This window comes from Tachysurus vachellii, chromosome 2 (assembly GCF_030014155.1).
Source record: "Tachysurus vachellii isolate PV-2020 chromosome 2, HZAU_Pvac_v1, whole genome shotgun sequence".
Classification (NCBI taxonomy): Eukaryota; Metazoa; Chordata; class Actinopteri; order Siluriformes; family Bagridae; genus Tachysurus; species Tachysurus vachellii.
This window is the reverse complement of record NC_083461.1, coordinates 21,698,027-21,718,516: the sequence shown is the minus strand read 5'-3', so window position 1 is coordinate 21,718,516 and position 20,490 is coordinate 21,698,027. Positions and strand designations below refer to the sequence as shown.

The window sequence follows — 20,490 nt, the reverse complement described above, 5'->3', positions numbered from 1 at the left end:
TAAGTTGAATATGTTTCTGCCATATTTTAATTCTTTTCCTATGTTGTAATTGCTAGGTTTTTTATTTCCGAATTTCTTTCATTGTTGCATATTTGTCACATTTAATTCTTTTAGATCTTCAACCCAGAAAAAACAACAGTTTTTGTCAACCAGACAAAAAACAGTTTTTAAACCATCATTTCATTTCTTGATGGAAAATAAAAATATTTGCCCCTTAGATCCTCAATAAAACTGTTAACCAAATTTAATTAATAGTTTGGTTGAGTGAACACACCCAAGCCTAATTACTACAAAACACCTTTTGATGTGCATTGTGAAGCAGGTTGAAAGGTTCATACTAGGATGCAATCAAAAGAAATTCTCTAAGAGATGAAATGAGAAAATATTTCAGTCTGAAATACTGGTCTTTTGCATCATTACAACATTTGTCAGACTGCATATTTATAATCACACCCTCCAGTGTCACCCAGATGAGGATGCGGTTCCCCTTTGAGTCTGGTTCCTCTCAAGGTTTCTTCCTTCCATTCAAGGGAGTTTTTCCTCATCTCAGTCACCTGAGTCACCTCAGTCTTACTCATCAGGGATAAATACAAACACACTCTCACTCACTCATTTTCTACCACTTATCCGAACTACCTCGGGTCACGGGGAGCCTGTGCCTATCTCAGGCGTTATCAGGCATCAAGGCAGGATACAGCCTGGTCGGAGTGCAGGCACACACACTCTCATACTACGGACAATTTTCCAGAGATGCCAATCAACCTACCATGCATGTCTTTGGACCAGGGGAGGAACCCCCGAGGCACGGGGAGAACATGCAAACTCCACACACACACAAGGCGGAGGTGGGAATCGAACCCCCAACCATGGAAGTGTGAGGCGAACGTGCTAACCACGTGCTTAACCACTAAGCCACCGTTTTGTATTCTATTAATCTTTATATTATTCTTTATAATGTTTATGGTCTGTAAAGCTGCTTTGAGACAAAGTCCATTGTTAAAACCGCTATACAAATAAATTCGAATAGAATCGAGGAATATCATGTCAATATTCATGTATGAATATATATATTCGATATAAACAAATATTTAGGAAGGATTAGAATCTATACGAAACTATACATTTCATTGGACGCTTTGCACATATTATAATAATATTATAGCAAATATTGTTTATAATGCTGGTGTGGATGTCAGATATATTATTTTAAATAAAAGCTTCTAAAATTAACATTTGTTGATTATTTTTTGAAATATAGAACGGATGAAAATATACATGGAATAAATACATAAATATAAAGGAATGAATAGCAAGTACTTAAAAAAAGGTGCAACGTTCACTTTAAGGTTGCCAATGGTTACGGCTTCCGTGTCGATGAGGCGTATTGACGTCAATGGCAGTTTTGGTTTGGTTTCCTGTGGAGCTAAGAAACCCTTCGACAGTTTAAGGCAAATTAATAACACGCTAAAATTGTAGGTAAATTGAGTTTATTTGATTAAGTGTTTAAGGTGGTAATGTTGTCTAGTCGTTGTTAGGTGGTTAGAGTTGCACAATACAACAGTTACCTCGGGTTTATTGCCCCCTCTGCTAATGTAGCTTAGTAGCTAACTGCTAACCAGCAGCTTGTGTAATATGATGGTCGCTGATAATGGAAAATACACTAAGGCGTTGTGTGAAATCACTATTATTATGATTAATTATTGTTTCTGCAACCCGCAGAATGAATTGCTGTCCGATCCCGAAGCATTTGTTATGGTGTTATTTGTTTATGACAAAAAAAAAACAAAAAAAAACAAAGATGGCGTCGCTTCAGTGGGCCTCATGCTAGCAGCATTAACTACTGTATAGTAAATGTTTTGATTCTAACATGAGCAGAATGTTGAAGCTCGTGCAAACACACTCGAGTTTCTTTCTGGTGTTTAAAATATAAAGTCGTGATGCTTATTTTTTTCTGATCTGAAAACAGAACGACTTGATCCATGGCCGTCATGATTGTCTTGTTATTTATTTCTAGGTTGAACCTATTCGTAAAATTGATCCTTGGTATAAATATAGACTTTCTTCTTGATCACCTTATTGTTTGGGTTGCTGATGTGAATGTAATTGTTTAAGTAGTCAGATGATTTCATTTTTTTTTTTATTACAGTCAAAGTTTATTTAAAATGACTCGATTTTGTTCCTAGTTCATTAAGGTGGTTGTAGATTGATAGATAAATCCTTCTGGATGTTATAAGGAAAACTTTTCGCTTTCAGCACACAGAGATGGAGAGCAGAATAAAGTCAATTTTCAGATGTTTCATTCAAGTATCTTATTTATAATAATAAAGTAATATTTATTGCCACGCTAAACAGTCTCACAGGTTACTTTACAATGGTATGGTACTTGTCCAGTGTCAGAGCTGTGTAAGATACACGCGAACAGTATACTGGCCCTCATGTACATCTGCATCATAGTCTCTTTTCATTGCTAGATCGTCTTCCATCTGCATTAACCGCTCGTCCTTTTTTTGCCCCCTAGATCAGAAGGTGTGAAGAGAGACAGGTCAGCATGGCATCCAACAGTGAAGAGGAGAGGAGCCTGCGTGAATGCGAGCTCTATGTCCAAAAGCACAACATCCAGCAGCTGCTGAAAGACTGCATCGTGCAGCTGTGCACGGCACAGCCCGAGAGGCCCATGGCTTTCCTCCGAGACTACTTCGAGAGACTTGAAAAGGTCTGCCTCTTTGCATCTTTTACTGTTGCATTCACAGCATCTGGCAGACGGCCAGACAAAACATCCACACAGACAAGGACAGACTGGAACATGCTTACTCTAAAATACTTTTTTTTAAGTAGACGTGTCATTGATTTAAGGAATTGTCACTTCATTTAACAAAAAAAGATTCCACGTAGATCAAATATTTTAACATTTCAAGTGCAAACAAATTCACAGCATGCAGTATTTTGTTAGTGCAAAAATACAATGCAGTGGAATAGTTCTAGATGCTCCAATATCACAGATCAGTAAAATCTTCTAAAATGAATCCCGAATGAAAATGCAAACCAGCCTCAATCGTCTAATCATCAACAGGCAAGCTGTTTAAAAAATAGTTAAATATTAAGCTACAATTGAACCTATAAAACATGTGGAAGCTGTGGAGAATAGATGTGTCAATGACCATCTAACCCTGTAAGGTACTTCTAAATGATATAGTGCTGTAGGTTCTGTTTTTACTGGTCAGAATGGAGAACTTTAATCATTTATTTGAGCTTGAGCATTCCTTTCTCTTTTGTTTTTTCTGAGAACAACATCCCACGGTAAAAACACGGTGGTGGTAGTATGTCGAGCGTCATGCACTCTGACTCATAATTGTTTATGCAGAAACGGGTCACTAAACACCATTTTCATGTGCACAGGTCTGTGCCATTTGACTTAAAAGAGAACAGATGCTTGGTCTTATGCTCCGGGTGCTGGTTCAGACCTAGAGCTGGTGCTGGTTCAAAGCTGGTTCCACTGGCGAGCCTTCTAAGAACCGGTTTGTCTTTCCATCAGTTAGAGAGCCATCACAGGGCCAAGTCTGACATCACTGTATACGTCTCATCTTTGCAGCGTCAAACAACTACAATGGCGGATGTTGCTTTACTGTTAATGCTCATGGCTTTGTGAACCTGTGAAAATGTATTAAACATTGGTATACTTAAGGTACATTATCAAAGGCGATAACAGTAGCCCTGTCCCCAACCCTGCCCACAGCCCCTGACACAAGCGGTTCTTAAGTCTAGACCAGCAACATTTTGGTGCTACTTAAGAACCACTTTTCCTGGTTCTAAATTAGGCTCTGGCTCCGAACCAGCACTCAAATGGCCTCGGTGGAAAAGGGGCAATATAATAGTGACCCTGACAGTTTCTACCTCACATTTATATACACATAGATACCAGTCAACTGTGCCCTTGTCCTGTGGACTGTTACGCTATATCCAGGAAAGCATGTTCTAGCATCTCAATTATCGTTAGCAATATGCTACTTTTTAGAACTGAGATTTTAAATTAATATGGCCAATGTGTTTGTATATATGCATCGATCTAAAGCCAATACACTAGATGCTAATTTAAAAGTAACCTCCAGCCTCAGAAACACTGCTTATACAGCTGATGAAGGGCTTTTATCCAAAATATCCTGTTTGTATGTTTACTTTATTTAACCACCTATATAAATAAACACGGTGAAAACAGAAACCTTCGGTGGTCTTTACTGCGTGATCTCTGCAGGAGGAGGCCAAGCAGTTGATTAACCAGCAGAAGGCAAGCTCACGTTCAGACTCGCGTGAAGATGAGGTTTCTCCTCCCATGAACCCGGTGGTAAAGGGCCGTAGTAGAAGAGGGGCGATCAGCGCTGAGGTGTACACTGAGGAAGACGCTGCCTCTTACGTTAGAAAGGTCAGCAGCATTAATATCCCTCATAAAACCTTGGGACACTTATAACCTTCAAAAACAGCTGAGGGGACGTCTTATTTTCTGATTTTTCACTGCATCATTTCTGCTTTTAAAGGTTATTCCCAAAGACTACAAGACCATGGCAGCACTAGCTAAAGCTATCGAAAAGAACGTGCTATTCTCACACTTGGATGACAATGAAAGAAGGTAAGAATTTCTTTTACTTATTTAGATGCAGTATATAGGAGTTCTGGTCAAAACCCGCTACCTGCTTCTCTCTTTCTCCACACAGTGATATATTTGATGCCATGTTCTCAGTCACGTACATCGCTGGAGAGACTGTTATTCTGCAGGGTTTGACTTTTACACAATTAAATAAATATAAAACAATAAATAAATCCGTAAGCTCCTGTTGTTTTGGTGTTTGATCCTGATTTTTTTTGCCAATAGGGGATGAAGGTGACAACTTCTACGTGATCGACCAGGGCGAAATGGACGTGAGCATCTCTTTGTCACCTAAATATTATTTAGCGCACAGATTGAACTCGCAGCCATAGGAAAATAATCAACTACTTCCCACAAGCTGGAGATACGACTGCCAACCAATATTTAGAATGATTCTGATTTCTTTAAAACTGACTGTGGTGCTATGAACATGGGATTTGCTGCCTGATGCTTGCGATGGAGTAAATGTTCTTTCTGTTTGACTTGTGGACTCCAATAGGTTTATGTGAACAACGAATGGGCGACCAGCATCGGCGAAGGTGGCAGTTTCGGTGAGTTGGCACTGATCTACGGTACTCCACGTGCTGCTACTGTCCGAGCTAAGACCGACGTGAAGCTGTGGGGCATCGACAGAGACAGCTACAGGAGAATACTGATGGTAAAGGAATACAGGGCACTGACAAGGTGCTTTTGCAATTCGGTACTCATTTTGCAATCTGCAAATTAGCACCATGTGTATTTTTTAGGGAAGTACCCTGAGGAAGAGGAAGATGTACGAAGAGTTCCTCAGTAAAGTGTCCATTCTCGGTGAGTGCCAAGCTTCTGGTGCGAAGGGAACATTAGTAACAGCCGAGGGGTCCTGGTTGGTTTAAAATGGCAACTCTTGTGTCTTTTATATCAGCGTGTGCTCCTTAATGCTTGTCTTTCAATCAGGAGTACATAAGATGTTTGTAGCTTCAGGTTATTCTGGTAGCAAGAGGAGCATAACCCTTGGGCCCTTCATTGTTTATGCATACTTTCTAATTTTGTCAAAATGGTTTAAGCATCACAAGTGTTACAGAGGTACAGAAGCCAAAAGGTGGTGCATGGTTTTAGAATTTAAAGGACATGCTGGGTTCTAGCCAGATGTGTTAAAAAGAGTTGCAGCATTCTGTTTTTATAAATAAAATTAAAAAAGATGAAAGGAATTAAGTATTTTAATTATACTGTTAACTAGTTAGCATCAACTGAAAATTCTAATTGCTGCTTTAACACGTTTTATTGCTTTTGGTTGCCAGAGTCACTGGATAAATGGGAGCGTCTGACGGTGGCTGACGCTCTGGAGCCGGTGCAGTTTGAGGACAGTCAGAAGATCGTTGTACAGGGAGAACCGGGTGATGAGTTCTTCATCATACTGGAGGTGCCTAGCTGTTTACTTTTCTAAACCTGCAGCGATATTTACCACCTCCATTTGCACATTTCCTCTCTAAAGCTCACGTGTTGTTTTGCCAGGGATGTGCAGCAGTACTGCAGAGACGATCCGAGAACGAGGAGTTTGTAGAAGTGGGTCGCTTGGGACCTTCAGACTACTTCGGTGAGTACTTTTTAAATCCTCAGTGAGAAAGTTTGGTTATCTTTCTCTGTAATTATAGCTAAGGGTTCTTGATAGTAAGGTTCAGCTGTTTCGGAAGGTGTTATGGTTTCTCAGAAATTACAGGTTATCACAAGCTTACGGGAAATTACAGCTTTTCCACAGCTCCATACTTGTGGTGATAGTTCTCAGAGTCAGACGTTTATCATCTCTAAAATGACCTACTGGCAGCTTAAGCAATATCTTAATAATAATAATAATAATAATAATAATAATAATAATGATGATACACAGTAGTTAACTGTTGTCTTTTTTTTTTGCTGCATAATTTTATACAGGTTTATTGTGTTCTAGCCAAAATGGTTGTCTACTTAATGCTTTCAGAAAGCGTGCTCACTCACTCTGTATGTGTGTGTGTGTGTTTGTTCTAGGTGAGATCGCATTGTTAATGAACCGACCGCGTGCTGCCACCGTAGTGGCCCGGGGCCCTCTGAAGTGTGTCAAGCTGGACCGGCCACGTTTCGAACGAGTGCTCGGGCCATGCTCGGACATCCTTAAACGCAACATCCAGCAATACAACAGCTTTGTGTCGCTGTCTGTCTGAACACATACAAAGCTCTTTCCTAGCTGGTTCCACTCCTGCAGTTGACTTTCCTTTCCTTTTTCCTCTTGTTTTATTGCTCGCCAGTAGAATCGTACTTCATCTGCACTCAAACGTTGCACTTGCTATAAACAACAAAATGGCATGTGTTCTTTCTCAGCATTGACCTACCAGTGTCAGACAATCAAAACTTACTGAAAAGAAAATCCAGAGCCGCCGCTTTACCGGCCGCCGTTTTAACATCAAACTATTTAAAGACAAACGGAGGAGTGAGATTATATTAAAAAAATAAAAGAAAAGGAAAAAAAGGCTGCCCAAAACACACGTTTTCTTTTTAGCTTGCTTTGCTGTAGCTGAAGTAACTTTCTAAGAATAGTTTTGTAAGATGTTAACTGAATTAGCAGGTATATAAATACAAATACTTACTGACAACATGCTCCGTCACATCCACACCCAGAAACTGTATGCATGCTGCAGAAAGCTTCGTGTATTTGCCCCCAATGAAGTAACCATCTCCTGAAGATATACACATCAGTTAGATGTCCTTTGTATCTAGCAGCTTCCCCCCTGACATGAAGGAAGTTTATAAAATTGTACACGTTCACCGTCCACTTTTATAGGAACACCCATACTGGTGCTGATTTATTCTGAATAGTTTAATCATGTGACAGCGATGCCATGCACAAAATCTTCAGTTCACTTTCACACCAGACTTTCAGAATGGGAGGAATGTGTGAGCCCTGTGATTTTAACTGTGATGTGGTGGATGGTGCCTGATGATGAGTTTTAGTGTTTTCGAAACAGAGTATCTCCTGCGATTTTCACATCGAGTGGTGCAGAAAACAAAAAACAGCATGAACAAAACGGTGATTAGTTATGAAGCCTTATTACATGAGTCGCTGTGTCCTTCCTGGCAGTTCAAACCAATCTGTCCATATCCCTTTGGGCTCTCTTATATAACAGCGTGTTTCCAAACACCGAACCGTCCCTCAGAGGTCCACTCGGATGCTTTTGTGCGTGAACATCAGCAGTTTCTGAAATACACAAACCAACCCATCTGGCACCAACAATCATGCTACGGTTGAATCCGACGTTTGACGTGAACATTCATTAAATGAAGATCGAGATGATTTTTAGTCGAGGTGCCGTTGCCACATGGCCAAATAGATATCTGCTCAAATGAGCAGGCATTCCTATTAATGTGGATGGTGTGTATGTAGGTGTGTAGTGGTGTGTGTTTTTTTTTTTTTTTTTTTTATATATATATATATATATATATATAAAGCTACTCACTTGCATGTTGCATAATTTTGAACCACTACTCCACTAACCTCGCATTTATCACAATCTCTGTTTCCCTTGCACCGAGGATTTATTTAAATAAAAGTCATCGTTTCATCGGGGTTCAAGTCCCAGTGCCAAAATTCAGGTCACAACAAGTCTTATTTAAAATATTTCAGTCCTAAAACTAGCCAAGAATATTTCCACTCATCTTAATAGAAATTTTAATAGACTGTAAAACTCCAGTATTAGCGATGCCGTTTACAGCGAGATGTTCTTAATTTTCTTTAGCAGCTTTGTGCCATATCGATTAATAGTTGCTTGCTTTTTATCCTGAACACATTGTTTTGTGCAATATTGATTTTTTTCTGTGGATGTGCGTTTGCAAAGTAGAGATAAATAGCGCAATTTCTACTCATAAAAGCTGAAAAACCATATGACGGCGTGTCAATCGGTTAAAACTGCGACAATAGAATAGCAAATTTCTTTAAAAAAAAAGAATAGAATAATAATCTCAAACACTGGAACACTTGCAGAAATGGAGATTGTGTAGAAAAACGATAATAACAACAAAAAAAAAAACAAGTTTAAAATAAGTTCCGTTTCTTTTAACTCGCCCTTGTATTCTCAGGATTCCTGTTATTAAAGTGCATAAAACACAACATTCAGGCCAGTCCCCTTCATCACTGTTACAGTTTATTCCTTCACATTCTATATTTATTACATAGTATTTCATCCTTTAAGGTACCCAGAGTTTCTTTATGTTTAAAAACGTATATTAATCCATTATCATTACTTAGCTTTTATTACTAAAGACTCTATGCTCTGTATCTCACAAACCCAGACCTTGAGCTGGTATCATGAGACTGCAGTCATTAGACCTGCAGCTATCATAAACAGTGGACCATAAGCTCTATTTTTCTTTTATTCTAAATGTCACTTATGCTTTGATTTATAATGTCATTGACCGAATGATTATTATTTTTTTGGTATAGCTTGTCACAATGGCAGTTGAAGCAATAAAAAGTTGCTGAGACGTGTTTGTATTCCTTTGTCGTCTTTATAACCAGCACTTACATTACACCGTTCTTTATAACCTTAGAACACCGAGCGCATAAATACTACATCATCCAGTGTTTTATAGAAATTAGGGCAAATGGATCATTTAAAATTGAGTCATGGCGTAACGCTGCCACAAGGGGGCAGGATTTTTGGTCAGTTATAAGATTAATGTTTGTTAAAGCAGGAAAAACATTGAAGTGTGTCACATCCGTGGCTGATGCTTGTTTTGTGGAAACGTGGAACATAAACTTAGATTAAACAAGCCTTTAAACTGCTTTAAACTGACAGTGACGCTACACCAGCTTTGATTAATGTGTGGAACAAAAGAAAGCTCGCTAATATGTAGAAATCCCATGTAAGCCTTCCAAAAGCACATGAGAACAGAAAAGGTAGTATTCTAGTTTTTTTTGAGGAAATGAAATGAAATACAGATCACATTGATTTGTTTGTTTTGTTTTTCAGTACAAATGGGTCAAACGCTCAGTCATTTCGAGTGGGACTTCATGTACTTCATGGTTTCCAGATTTAGTTTTTTTAGTTGTCACTCAGAACATGCAGACTAGCTCTAAGGACAAACACGGTGCAGCTCCATCCAAAATCTATTTTTTTAACTTCTACCTTTAACATTTTTGTTGTAATAAACTGCATACCACAAGTTGGAACAAAGTTTTGGCACAGCAGCACTTGCCTGTAAATAGTTCAGATGATTTTATTCTGGCGGGTTTTGAGATTCCACTTGAAAGCCTACAAACCGTGAAGCTTACAGACAGCCAAGGATTATATGCTCGCTCGCTGTCTGGACCGAAAGCCACAAATCCAATGTTTTCGACATTTTAATGGCGTACAGTTTTCTCCGAAGAATCAACCTCTTCGCTGCTCTCTGTCCTGTTTTTCTCTCTCCCAAATAAGTATTTCTTTAAAAAGTTGGATGGAATGTTTGAAAAGTCCAAACACTGATGTGCCTTAAAAGTACACCGCGAATCCCACGGCCGCTTCTCAGGAACATGATGTCGTCTGTCAGTTTTACGATTCTGAAAACATCTTCCCTCCACCGAGCACAATCTGGTGTGCGATGATTAATAGTGCTTGTTCACACGCACGATTTTTCTCCATGTTATGAAACCAAATATAAAAGCTCTTGCTCAGAATCATGAGCTACATCCATTAGTCAGTGTTCCAGTGTTTTTCTATCGTTCCTCATCTGGTCTTTTTCACACGGCCATCACCTGCTCCAAATATAGAGCATCCAAAGTCTAATCATCACTTTCTTAACGTTTTTCATCAATTTTTTTTAATCTCCTCAAGATCCATCACCGGCTTTTTTTGTAGTTTATTTCTGTAGCTGCACCGGAGGTCTCTATGAAGTCTGTGACCACCACCTTGGCTTTTCCGCGTTTCTTCACACATCTACTCACAGACCTGACCACACGCTCCAGTCTCCGATCAAGAGCCTGCAGGTGGAGCTCAGTCAGAACGGGTCGAAGTGGATCTCGGTCCAGAGACTCTCTCATCACGTCACTGAGACGATACTCTGGTTGCATCAATAGCTGAAGCCTCAGCAACGTAGAGTGTTTAATTCTGAAGGAGAATCAACACCACATGAATCATCGGAACAACAGATAATGCAGTCAAGAACATGACAGATATTTCAGATATCACTGAAATGTGTCAAGGTGTTTGCTTTCTTTCTGAATGAACCACCTTTTTGTTCTGGTCAAAACAGTTGACATAAAAAATAGACACATTTTTAAAAAAAAAGTGTCTATAGTTTCTAAAAAATTCTTATATATATATATATACATATATATATATATATAGAATTTTCCTTATATCATTTATAAACTTGATATTTCAGTGGGGGAGGGACATTTTTTTTAATATTTAAAAAAAATCCATTTGGAAATGTTTTCAAAAAGATCATTTGAAAACATGAAACTATAAAGTTGGTTCATTTTGTTTCTCACACTCTTTGTTACTCTGCACCTGGTATGAAAGATTATGCTTTTGTGCTGATTAACATATCTATTATTTGGGTTGATTGGGAAATTAATCAATGAATTATGGGATGAATAATGAACCCCATGTCCCCAAGTTTTGGCCAAATCCCAGTTGATTATCTTTTTGTGCTATTTGCTAGAATTCCACCATAGGGACCTCCAGTTGTGTTTTCCTTCACCTTCTTGTCAAGAAATTATATATGGAGGTGAACTGTGTACAGATACTCCCTAAGTTGCGATAGTTCAACTTGCGATTATTCGATCTTACGACAGAGGACAAAGATACGACAAAATTGTAAAAATTTTCAAAATTTTGCACAGCAGGCAATCGTAGCAGCGTATGTGGCACGATACGTTGGGCTCCCGCCTTTGAGATGCCTCACCTAGTCAGCGATAGAAAGAGTGTTTGATTTTTTTTTCCTTTACAATAGCCGTCATCTTCCTACAACTAAGTTAATGTAGCCATCAACGACCTAATGTTGCTGGATTTTGCAGACATCAGACAGATTCTGGGTGAGTACGATATGATACGATATGAAACGATACTTTAATGCGTGTATGATACGTAGCTTCATGATTTCATTTTAGATTTTAGGGTCACAGCCATTCTTTAAGACTCCTGGGTAGGCTAGGTCATGGTATGACTTGTGATATTTTCTAGTCATGATGGGGTCATGGGAAGGTATCTCCTTCGTAACACGGGGATTAGCTGTGTACTAAACCCGTACAGGAAGTACGTACATACAGCACTGGGTCAGTGGTGCCAGAATTGACATCTCATCATAGGAATGTCTTCCAAACCTGTGAAACACAAGCAATTCAAAGTGATTTTATTGCAAGAAAAAAAGCAATGAAGCAATGAAGCAATGAAACTGTGACTAAAATCAGACCCTCGCGCATTGTCAAGGTGAAGCAGAAATCCTTCGTCACCAAACCTGGTAAAAATTTCATAGTGGTGCCTGTCCATGTTTCCTAAAATAAAAAAAAGCTTGCTGTGTGTACATGATGCATAGGATAAAACTTGACATGAGGTACAGAGCATTTGAGTATTAGTTGTGCTTAGCCATGCACGGAAATGTAGCATTGAGAAAGTTACAGGTGTTGTTTTTACCTGTCAGGAAGTCAAATATGGCCATGTCAATGATGTTAAGTAGTCTGTTTCCAGCGCTGTAGGGGTAAAGTTTTTTGATGGTGTCACAGTATGATGGATTGACTTCCCATCTAAAATAAGAAGAGAAACTTCTCTTATCCTTTTGCACAGATATGATAGTAAAGATCATCCATCCATCTATCCATCCATTCATTCTATGCATCACTTATCCTATGGGTTGCACTTACTATCCCAGGAGACTCAGGGAAAAGGCAGAGGACACCATGGACTGGATGTCTATTGCAAGGCACACGCACTCTACGGACATTTTAGAGATGCCAAAGCTAAAATCCAGCTTACTGTCTTTTGAACTGGGGAGGAAACTGGTATACCCAGAAGAAACTCTGAAGCCCTCTGAGGCACAGGAAGAACATGCAAACTCTACTCTCTAACTCTACGCACATGGCAGAGGCAGGAATCGAACACCCAAACCTAGAGGCAATTTGATCATTTGCCAATTCCCTCACATCAACCAGTCAGAGCAGGTGAGTCTAGCATGTGCTTCCCTGGAACAACACACTCATACAACAAGGCAAAAAGCCCTCAGCTGAGCTCACAGCTGCCCCAGTGTCACCCAGAAAGCATGGCCAAGTTTTCTGTCTTTTCCTTTGACCACCAGTGACTACATCATCACTGTAACTATTTGAAGTTCAAAACAATTTGACAATAAGGCCAATGGTTTTTCAGTTGTTCCACACAGGAGCTCATAAAAATGTAGACTTTTTAATAAACTGGTTAAAAACCCAAATATGTCAATCTACTGATGTTAGCAGTCCTTCAGTCACTTCTATATAGAAGTCTTTATTTTGTCACATATACATTACAGCACAGTGAAATTATTTCTTCAACATATGAGCAACTTTGGCGGTTGGGGTCAGAGCACAGGGTCAGCCATGATACAGTGCCCAGTGGTAAGAGTGGCAACTTGGCAGTGCTGGGGCTTGAACCTCAATCCTGCAATCAACAACTTAGAGCCTATCCACTTGAGCCACCAATGTTTTATTTTTTTGTTTGTTTTTTGTTTTAATAATTAAAAGTGAAACCTCGCGGTATATCAATTGTGGGTTCAGTCAATCAAAACCAGCAACCAGCTAACATTCAGAAATGTCACTCCACATGCAAGCTGTCCATTGTTTGTTTGTTTGTTTGTTTGTTTGTTTATTTATCATCAAGATTAAGCATACTCCTCTTTTCCAGTAAAGGTGTAAGAGCGGATCCAGGGGCTGGGGATGGAAATGCGGGGTGCTACACTCAGTCCAGGCAGGTAGGCCGACATGGAACCTTCCAGAAGGTCTGGATGTCCGCACACCGCATATTCCGTCTTACACACATACAGACACTTGGCAAAGAAACATGTGTTGTTTGCTGACAAGGAAACAAAAAGAAGCAGATTGTAATTTAAGATTCTTGTCCACAATACGGGCACTGTTTTACCAGGTTAATAAGATGACTAACAGGTTTATTACGTATAAAATGTTTTTATTTTATGTTTATTCCCTTGTGAATGTGAGAGCTTACCTGGTGAGGTGAAGAATACACTACGGAGCTCCTCATTGTATGTGGTGTACAATACCTCACCTGTGATATTAATGAGTCTCCCAACTACAGGCGGAACTCTCCGGAAATCAAGGACTCTGAGCGAGACAGATTACATTTCAGCAGCCAAAAAAAATTTACTTGGCTGCCTTTTTTTTTAAATGCAGAAAAGAAATTACAAAGACCCCAGTTAAAACATGAACATATAAGGCAATAATTTTCAAAATTTGAATCTGTCTATTTGCTATTTTCTGTCACATTTCATAATTGAAACTACTAACATTAATTTCAATTAAATTTTACTCAGTTTTATTTGTATTGTCCAAAAGCAGCTTTACAGAAGACAAGAAAAATAATACAAAAAGTTCAGGATTAATATTGGACTTATATTTTTTATTTTATTATAATATTGGACTAGTGAGCATCTCATGCATATAAATACATCACGTGTACATTTTCCATCTTGTGATATAGGATTGCTACACTTTAGAATTAAAGTCCTCTGATAATAAAAAGTTTGCACTTTGCAGTTCTGGTGCATTTGACATTGAACTTTTCGTGCTTCAGCTATTCTGCATATAATTTCAGTGTTCTTTAATTCTGGACCTTGTGAAAAAATGCAGTAATAACATGCAGCTTTAAGGAACAATCCCTGTGTAATTTTTACTTTGTGTGTCTGTGTGCATGTGTCTGTGTGTGTGTGCCTGTGTGTGTGTGCCTGTATATGTGTATGTTCCTGTGTGTGCCTGTATGTGTGTGCCTGTATGTATGTTTGTGTGTGTCTATGTGTGTGTATGTCTGTCTGTGTGTGTATGTGTGTGAGTGTGTGTGGGTGTGTATGTCTATGGGTGTGTGTGTGTTTGTGTGTATGTGTGTGTCTGTGTGTGTATGTCTATGGGTGTGCGTGTGTGTCTGTGCGCATCTGTCTGTGTGTATTTGTGTGTGGGTGTGTGTCTGTGTGTGGGTGGGTATGTCTCTGTGTGTGTGTGTGTGTGTGTGTGTGTGTGTGTGTGTCTGTGTGTGTGTCTGTGTGTGTGTCTGTGTGTGGGGGGGGTGTGGTTGGGTGTGTGTGTGTGGGTGAGATGGGGGTTTGTGGTGATATGGCAGTTATGTAGCTTTAGTATTATAGACTGACACCTTTAGGAGGATCTGAGGTATACTGTAGATTACACAGCGAGACATAAACATCCATTACAGCTGACAGTCTGTTCAGTAAGCACTTATTTTAGAGTCCCGTGTGAAGCTGTACTGTCACTGCGTATGTTTATTTATTAACTGGATCTCAGAGGGGAGAGATAAGTAGTGCTGTATTTCTGATTTCAGTCAAGAGTTCTGATCAAATTGTTCATTTGAAACAAAAGTTGAAAATAAAGATCAAACCTGTCCAGGTGGAAAGAAGCAATTTCCGCATTGTGTCTCTGGAAGTCAACAAAATAAAAGAAGTCCTCCGGTGTCTCCTCGTGTCGTTCCTGTCTGAAGACCAATCGTTTTTTGACATTAGAAAAATTGCACATCAAGGATATTATGTTATTTCATGGTTTTAACTTACCTCATAGGTTTGAACATGGCTTTCCCAAAGTCTTGCAGCTTCAGGGCAAGTTTCAGGTGATGGCCACTTGGCTTAACCACTGTAAAGTAGATTGATTTTTATTTATGACTTTTTTATTATTTTATTATTATGTATTAAGGTTGCTTGTTATTCTCAAGTCTAAAGTATTTTTCTTTAGGCAAGTGTTATATCTAAACATGTTCACATAGCGAGTCTCATGTCTTACTTTTCCTTTCTGCCTGTAGCTCTGTGTATAACAGAACAAATATTAGAGGTTGAAATTTCTCTTTATGGCCTGTGAGTGATAGCTTAATTACATAGGACTGGGTTTTATTTAAACTGGTGGTTGTTATGCCCTTCTCTTTGCTTTTGTCTGAGGTTGTAACATTCCTTGGCTCCAAACAAAACTATACTGTTTTTTTTTTTTTTTAAACTCCTTTTAGCATTTCATATCATATCATATAAACAGTCTACAACCACCGTAGTGACGAATCCTAACAGAAAGTGTATAAAGGAATCGAATGACCCAGAGAAATATATATATATTTTTACCCTTGGAGAGACATTTTTGAAAAAATTGGACGTTTATATTTTAACCCACTCTGTGTTTGCTTGTGTGTGCATGTCCGTGCATGTGTGAACAAATTGTATGTGTGTGTACGCGTTTGTGCGTGTGTGCATGGGTGTGTGTTTGTGTGTACACGTGTGTGTATGTGCATGTGTACATGTGTGCGTGTGTACGTGTGCGTGTGTGTGTGTGTGTGTACACATGCGTATGTGTGCGTGTATGTGTATGCATGTCTTTGTGTGTTTTGATTTGGACAAATATGCTATGCTCTCTATGACTTCAGGCTTGAAGAAATTCTTTCAATAAGTTTTCACAGATGGCAGTTGTTTGTAGCTTTTATGTTAATGCACCCCAGCCAGTAGCTTCTTTTAAAGGGCACAGTGACATAAACCCATTCTTTCGAAATCCAGCAGCTATATTTGCCCTAAATCTGTGCCCACCTTTAACAGATTTTTCTCTGGTTTATAGCTTCGTATTTTTAAACTGAACAAAAGAAACAGTCATTTCCTGTTGTGAAATGATTCTTAAATTGCTGAGAAGACTCCCTGAGCAGAAAAAGATCAAATCTTACCTTGTGAACAGTCACATGCTCCTTTTAAGGCCTTTTCATCTTGAGTGTAATCTAAAATATATTAAGACATGAATCAGATTTTCACTTTTTAGGCAACCAGCAACTTTTATCATTGGCTTCTGAAGCTTTAGATCAAACTGGAGCCAAATAAATTGACAGAGATTTAAGACATCCGAGGGATATAGTCTTGTCTGAAATTATTTTAAGGACCTATAAAGTTTATATTTGTTCGTGGTACTACATTATTTCATGCTAATTAGCAATTATCCTGACACTACCATTCCGAACGTCTGAACTGGAATTTAAATGAATGTGAAGGCTGTTTTGGTACAGATGCAACTAGAAAATGTTTCCAACAACCCAAAGGCTTAACCACTTAAGCCACCACCACAAACTTTTATAGTGCTTTTAACAATGTGTCTCGAAGTAGAATAAATTTAGAATAAAAATTAGAAATTTAAATTTATATTTATCCCTAATGAGCAAGAATGAGGCAACAGCGGTGAGGAAAAAACTCCCTGAGACGATATGAGAAAGAAACCTTTTGAGGAAGCAGACTAAAAAATTGGAACTAAAAATTGTCAGTACAAAAATAAAGCTTTTTTTTTGGAGAGCAGTGATTAAATTCAGTGTCTGGTTTATGATATTTTTACATTTTATATATTACATTTGACTAGATTGTATAAGATATAGTGACCGGAATAATGACTTGTCATGACATATTACAAATGATTCAGAACTTTCTAGCAATGAACAAATAACCACCTGCTCCAATGATCGTGGCAGTCTGCATATCTCGCTGGAGCTGATCGATGCTCTGATCATCTCTGGAGTAAAGCGCGTAACGATTGATCCCCAAGTGGAATTTCAGCCAGCTAGCATCAGGGTTAAAGTTTGCAGGTTGCTCAGGCAATGAGATGTTTGATGCTTCTGCTGCTTCAACATAGAACTTCTGCTGTCTGTGGAGAAGACATTTCAGTGTGTATTGTGTATCAAGTGTGTTAATCTCATGACAACCCCTTGATATCTAAAAGATTTCAGAAATTAATTCTAAGCAAATTTCCAAGACATTATTGGATTTTGTTGTAAATAAATCTTTCCATGCAGATAATTAAGGATGGTTTTGAAGGATATTTTCCATTTACTTTTTTGTTTTACACATGTTTGTATCTCCATGTTAATGTCTAGGTTCTTTGGTGATTTTCTACATTAAGTATATAGAATAAACAAGCTGTTTATTCTGGCAGACCTTGCACCATTGCCTCAAATTATTGATCCATCTGGTGACAAATATTTGCCTCTGACCCAAAAATCTGTCAACATGACATCTCTGAATCACAAGCTGAGTCCTAATTGTGCAAAGAGTCATGGTCATCAGTTCTCCAGCTTTCTTTAGCACTCCTACACACTCACAATGCTCTGGAAGTGGTTAGATAAAAGACTTTAGTTATAACGTAGACTTCCTCACCACACAATAGACACAACGGTTTCTCTGATTGGCCGTGAGCTCCCAACAGTGTGCTTTTTAGGTTCTTCAGGGAACTGTTGCAATCAGTAAAACTGACCTCAATCCAGAAACCACAGGCTACAGTTGCACGAAACAATCTAAAATAGTTCTCAGTTGGTTGGCAAATCTAAAAAAACAAAACGTAAGAAAATTCGGACAGCTAACCCTATTATGATCTGCCAACACATACAGCTGTAATGAATTATGGAGCCTGTGCTGGATTTCTTTCACTGATATCTGATATCATATCTGCAGATAAACTTCAAAGGGCTGATTAAAGCTTCTTAACACGTGGAACACAAAGCCATTTTAAGTGTAATTGTAAAATTTGAGTATTAAATATTTCAATATGTAAATATTACACTGTTTAAACTTATTTGTTAATGGCATCTTAAAATATCCTACATACACTCTGTGAGATATCTAAAGTATCCTGAAAGACGTTCCTTTGCGTTAATATGTAACACATTTGAATGATTTTAAAAGGCTTTCTGTGTTACTCTTTTTAGGATCACGTTCCACAGTGTGTTGTATTTTAGCTGGCAGCCACAGTTTGTGGTTTAGCCGTCACCTTATTTTACCTTGTAACTCTTAACCCTGCACCTCCCACCACCAGTTACTGTACATTCATTTCCTTTCCGAAAACAGATGAAAGCATAGCATTACACAAATCTAATGAAGCATCATTTAAATTTATATGGTCTATTAGATGTTATGAATTATGGAAAATACGAATTTATAATTTGCACTCACCTCTGATAGCGGGTGACTTTCCTCCTGTAATATTCCATGAGCTCCTCTTCTTCCAGCAATCTCTCGTCTGGACTTAGCTCTGGCAAATGAATATTGTACAGTGGATGGCCAAAAAGCTTTTTCAGCTTGGATCCTATTTGAGAGGCAAAATTGGAACTTGGGTCCTTTTTGAGAAGAACCTGTTCAGTATAGCCAACACTGTCATTAGCCCCATGGCAGCTACAGCCACCGCTGGACAAATCGTACCAAGCTCTCAGCCTGGGAAGCAGAACAAAGTAGACATCGACTGTCAGAATGACAAGCAAGGAGATGACCAACAGGAACCGGTCCCTCTTCATTCTTGCCATTAGTGAGAGAAGATGATCTCAGGCTCACTCGATTGAGATGGTCACACTCAAAGAAGATCTTGCAGTTCTCCAGCATTCTAGGTTATATGCATTTATAGAACTTCTAATAGTTCCAGTCTTTCAGATACATCTTCTGCTTTGTCCTTTTACTGTGGCCTCTCCAGCAGACATACACAGAATTGTTCCCCTGTGGTTTAAAGCTCAGGTCCACGAGGATAGAGCCAACACGTGTGTTTGTATCTGTGTGTGTGTCCTCTCTGTTTAGTGGCTGACTGAAACCATGCCCTTCTGCTCTCTTCTGACTGGAGCACGGAAGCAGAATGCTACTCTTGCTTCTTGGCAAAACTCCAGCTGCACCTTCCCATTTCCCATGTAGACGGAGTCTCTGGTCAAAAACAGACACAGTTTTGGCCCGGGTGTGAATGACAGACACAGAGAACGAAGTAGAATCCAAACGTGCTTAAGAGACAGCAGAAAAAAAAGCAGACGTGTGTTTTCCTCATGTTTTTACTTGTGAAATGACGAGGATCATACTTTCGTTCCCCTCTGATTTAAGCGCTGGCTGGAAAGGAAGAGCTTAATGTGGCATTTAAACAGAATTCTGGAGAACTGGGTGGGAAATACAAAAAGCCATTTCCCAGCCTGCATCTGTGCTGCTCCTTCCATGATATTTTTTGAACATATTTGTGTGTGTGTGCGTGTATGGGTAATAGAGAAGGGTGCTACAGAAAATAATAACTCACTTACTATGTATTTAACCACTAAAAATACAGCTTATTTCACAGTTTTAAACTTTGCCTCAGCTGTAACTGTAGGTTTGTATAAAAAAGCAATGCCCTCTAATAAAAAATGCATCATGACCACTGTAGCTGTTTATGTTGTTGATGTTTCCAGATGTTAAATGGAGAATGGTGTGTTCGGACAACACCCTGTCTGTTACTACTATAATGTGAACTCATTCCTGACAGAATGCCAAGGATTAAAACTGAGTCAGAGTAATATGGGGAAAGACATTTCTGTGGGTGGAGTGGCTTAGGACACGTCTGAGACATGGTTTCTTGTCAGCACTTGATGTGTCTGTGTTTACATTTACATGACACATAATGTGTGTCTACATTTACTAATTATTTATCTTATTTACCATAAGTAATGTTAACAAGTAACACAGTAAAGTCATGCCAATGACCATCACATCCATATGTGCTTTTTAAACATCCCATTCAGAGAAGTCATTATTTTGAAACATATACATTACAGCACAGTGAAATTCTTTCTTCACATATCCCAGCTTTGGAGGTTGGGGTTAGAGCACAGGGTCAGACATGATACAGCACCCCTGGAGCACAGAGGGTTAAGGGC

The 20,490-nt window shown here is 38.9% G+C and overlaps 2 protein-coding genes across 3 annotated transcripts; one reads left to right on the top strand and one right to left on the bottom strand.

The window, feature by feature from the left end:
* The first annotated feature begins 1,365 nt into the window (after positions 1–1,365).
* prkar1ab (protein kinase, cAMP-dependent, regulatory, type I, alpha (tissue specific extinguisher 1) b) lies at positions 1,366–9,127 on the top strand. 2 transcript variants are annotated; one of them, XM_060863814.1, is made up of 11 exons: positions 1,366–1,472; positions 2,519–2,713; positions 4,250–4,417; positions 4,530–4,621; positions 4,707–4,768; positions 4,865–4,911; positions 5,139–5,297; positions 5,386–5,446; positions 5,917–6,038; positions 6,131–6,212; positions 6,641–9,127. In XM_060863814.1, the coding sequence occupies exons 2-11, from the start codon at positions 2,549–2,551 to the stop codon at positions 6,811–6,813; spliced, it is 1,131 nt and encodes a 376-aa protein (XP_060719797.1). In that variant the 5' UTR covers positions 1,366–1,472; positions 2,519–2,548; the 3' UTR covers positions 6,814–9,127. The 2 variants fall into 2 exon arrangements, with proteins under 2 accessions (XP_060719797.1, XP_060719796.1); XM_060863813.1 differs by having other exon boundaries at positions 1,379–1,476.
* On the bottom strand, positions 8,768–19,571 carry fam20a (FAM20A golgi associated secretory pathway pseudokinase). The gene is made up of 11 exons (XM_060863812.1): positions 18,785–19,571; positions 17,290–17,483; positions 16,525–16,575; positions 15,386–15,464; positions 15,217–15,309; positions 13,819–13,934; positions 13,485–13,665; positions 12,262–12,371; positions 12,041–12,122; positions 11,892–11,951; positions 8,768–10,731 (listed from the first exon to the last, which is right to left on the bottom strand). Exons 1-11 carry the CDS (start codon positions 19,129–19,131, stop codon positions 10,464–10,466), a joined length of 1,581 nt encoding a protein of 526 aa, XP_060719795.1. The 5' UTR covers positions 19,132–19,571; the 3' UTR covers positions 8,768–10,463.
* Between the last annotated feature and the right edge of the window lie 919 nt (positions 19,572–20,490).

Coding starts and splice junctions, on each gene's coding strand:
- prkar1ab (XM_060863814.1), top strand. CDS start 2,549: ATGGCATCCAACAGTGAAGAGGAGAGGAGCCTGCGTGAATGCGAGCTC. Junction 4,418..4,529: donor CTGCCTCTTACGTTAGAAAG/GTCAGCAGCATT, acceptor CTGCTTTTAAAG/GTTATTCCCAAAGACTACAA. Junction 5,447..5,916: donor CAGTAAAGTGTCCATTCTCG/GTGAGTGCCAAG, acceptor TTTGGTTGCCAG/AGTCACTGGATAAATGGGAG.
- fam20a (XM_060863812.1), bottom strand. CDS start 19,131: ATGGCAAGAATGAAGAGGGACCGGTTCCTGTTGGTCATCTCCTTGCTT. Junction 15,310..15,385: donor GCCATGTTCAAACCTATGAG/GTAAGTTAAAAC, acceptor ATTGGTCTTCAG/ACAGGAACGACACGAGGAGA. Junction 11,952..12,040: donor CACCTTGACAATGCGCGAGG/GTCTGATTTTAG, acceptor TGTGTTTCACAG/GTTTGGAAGACATTCCTATG.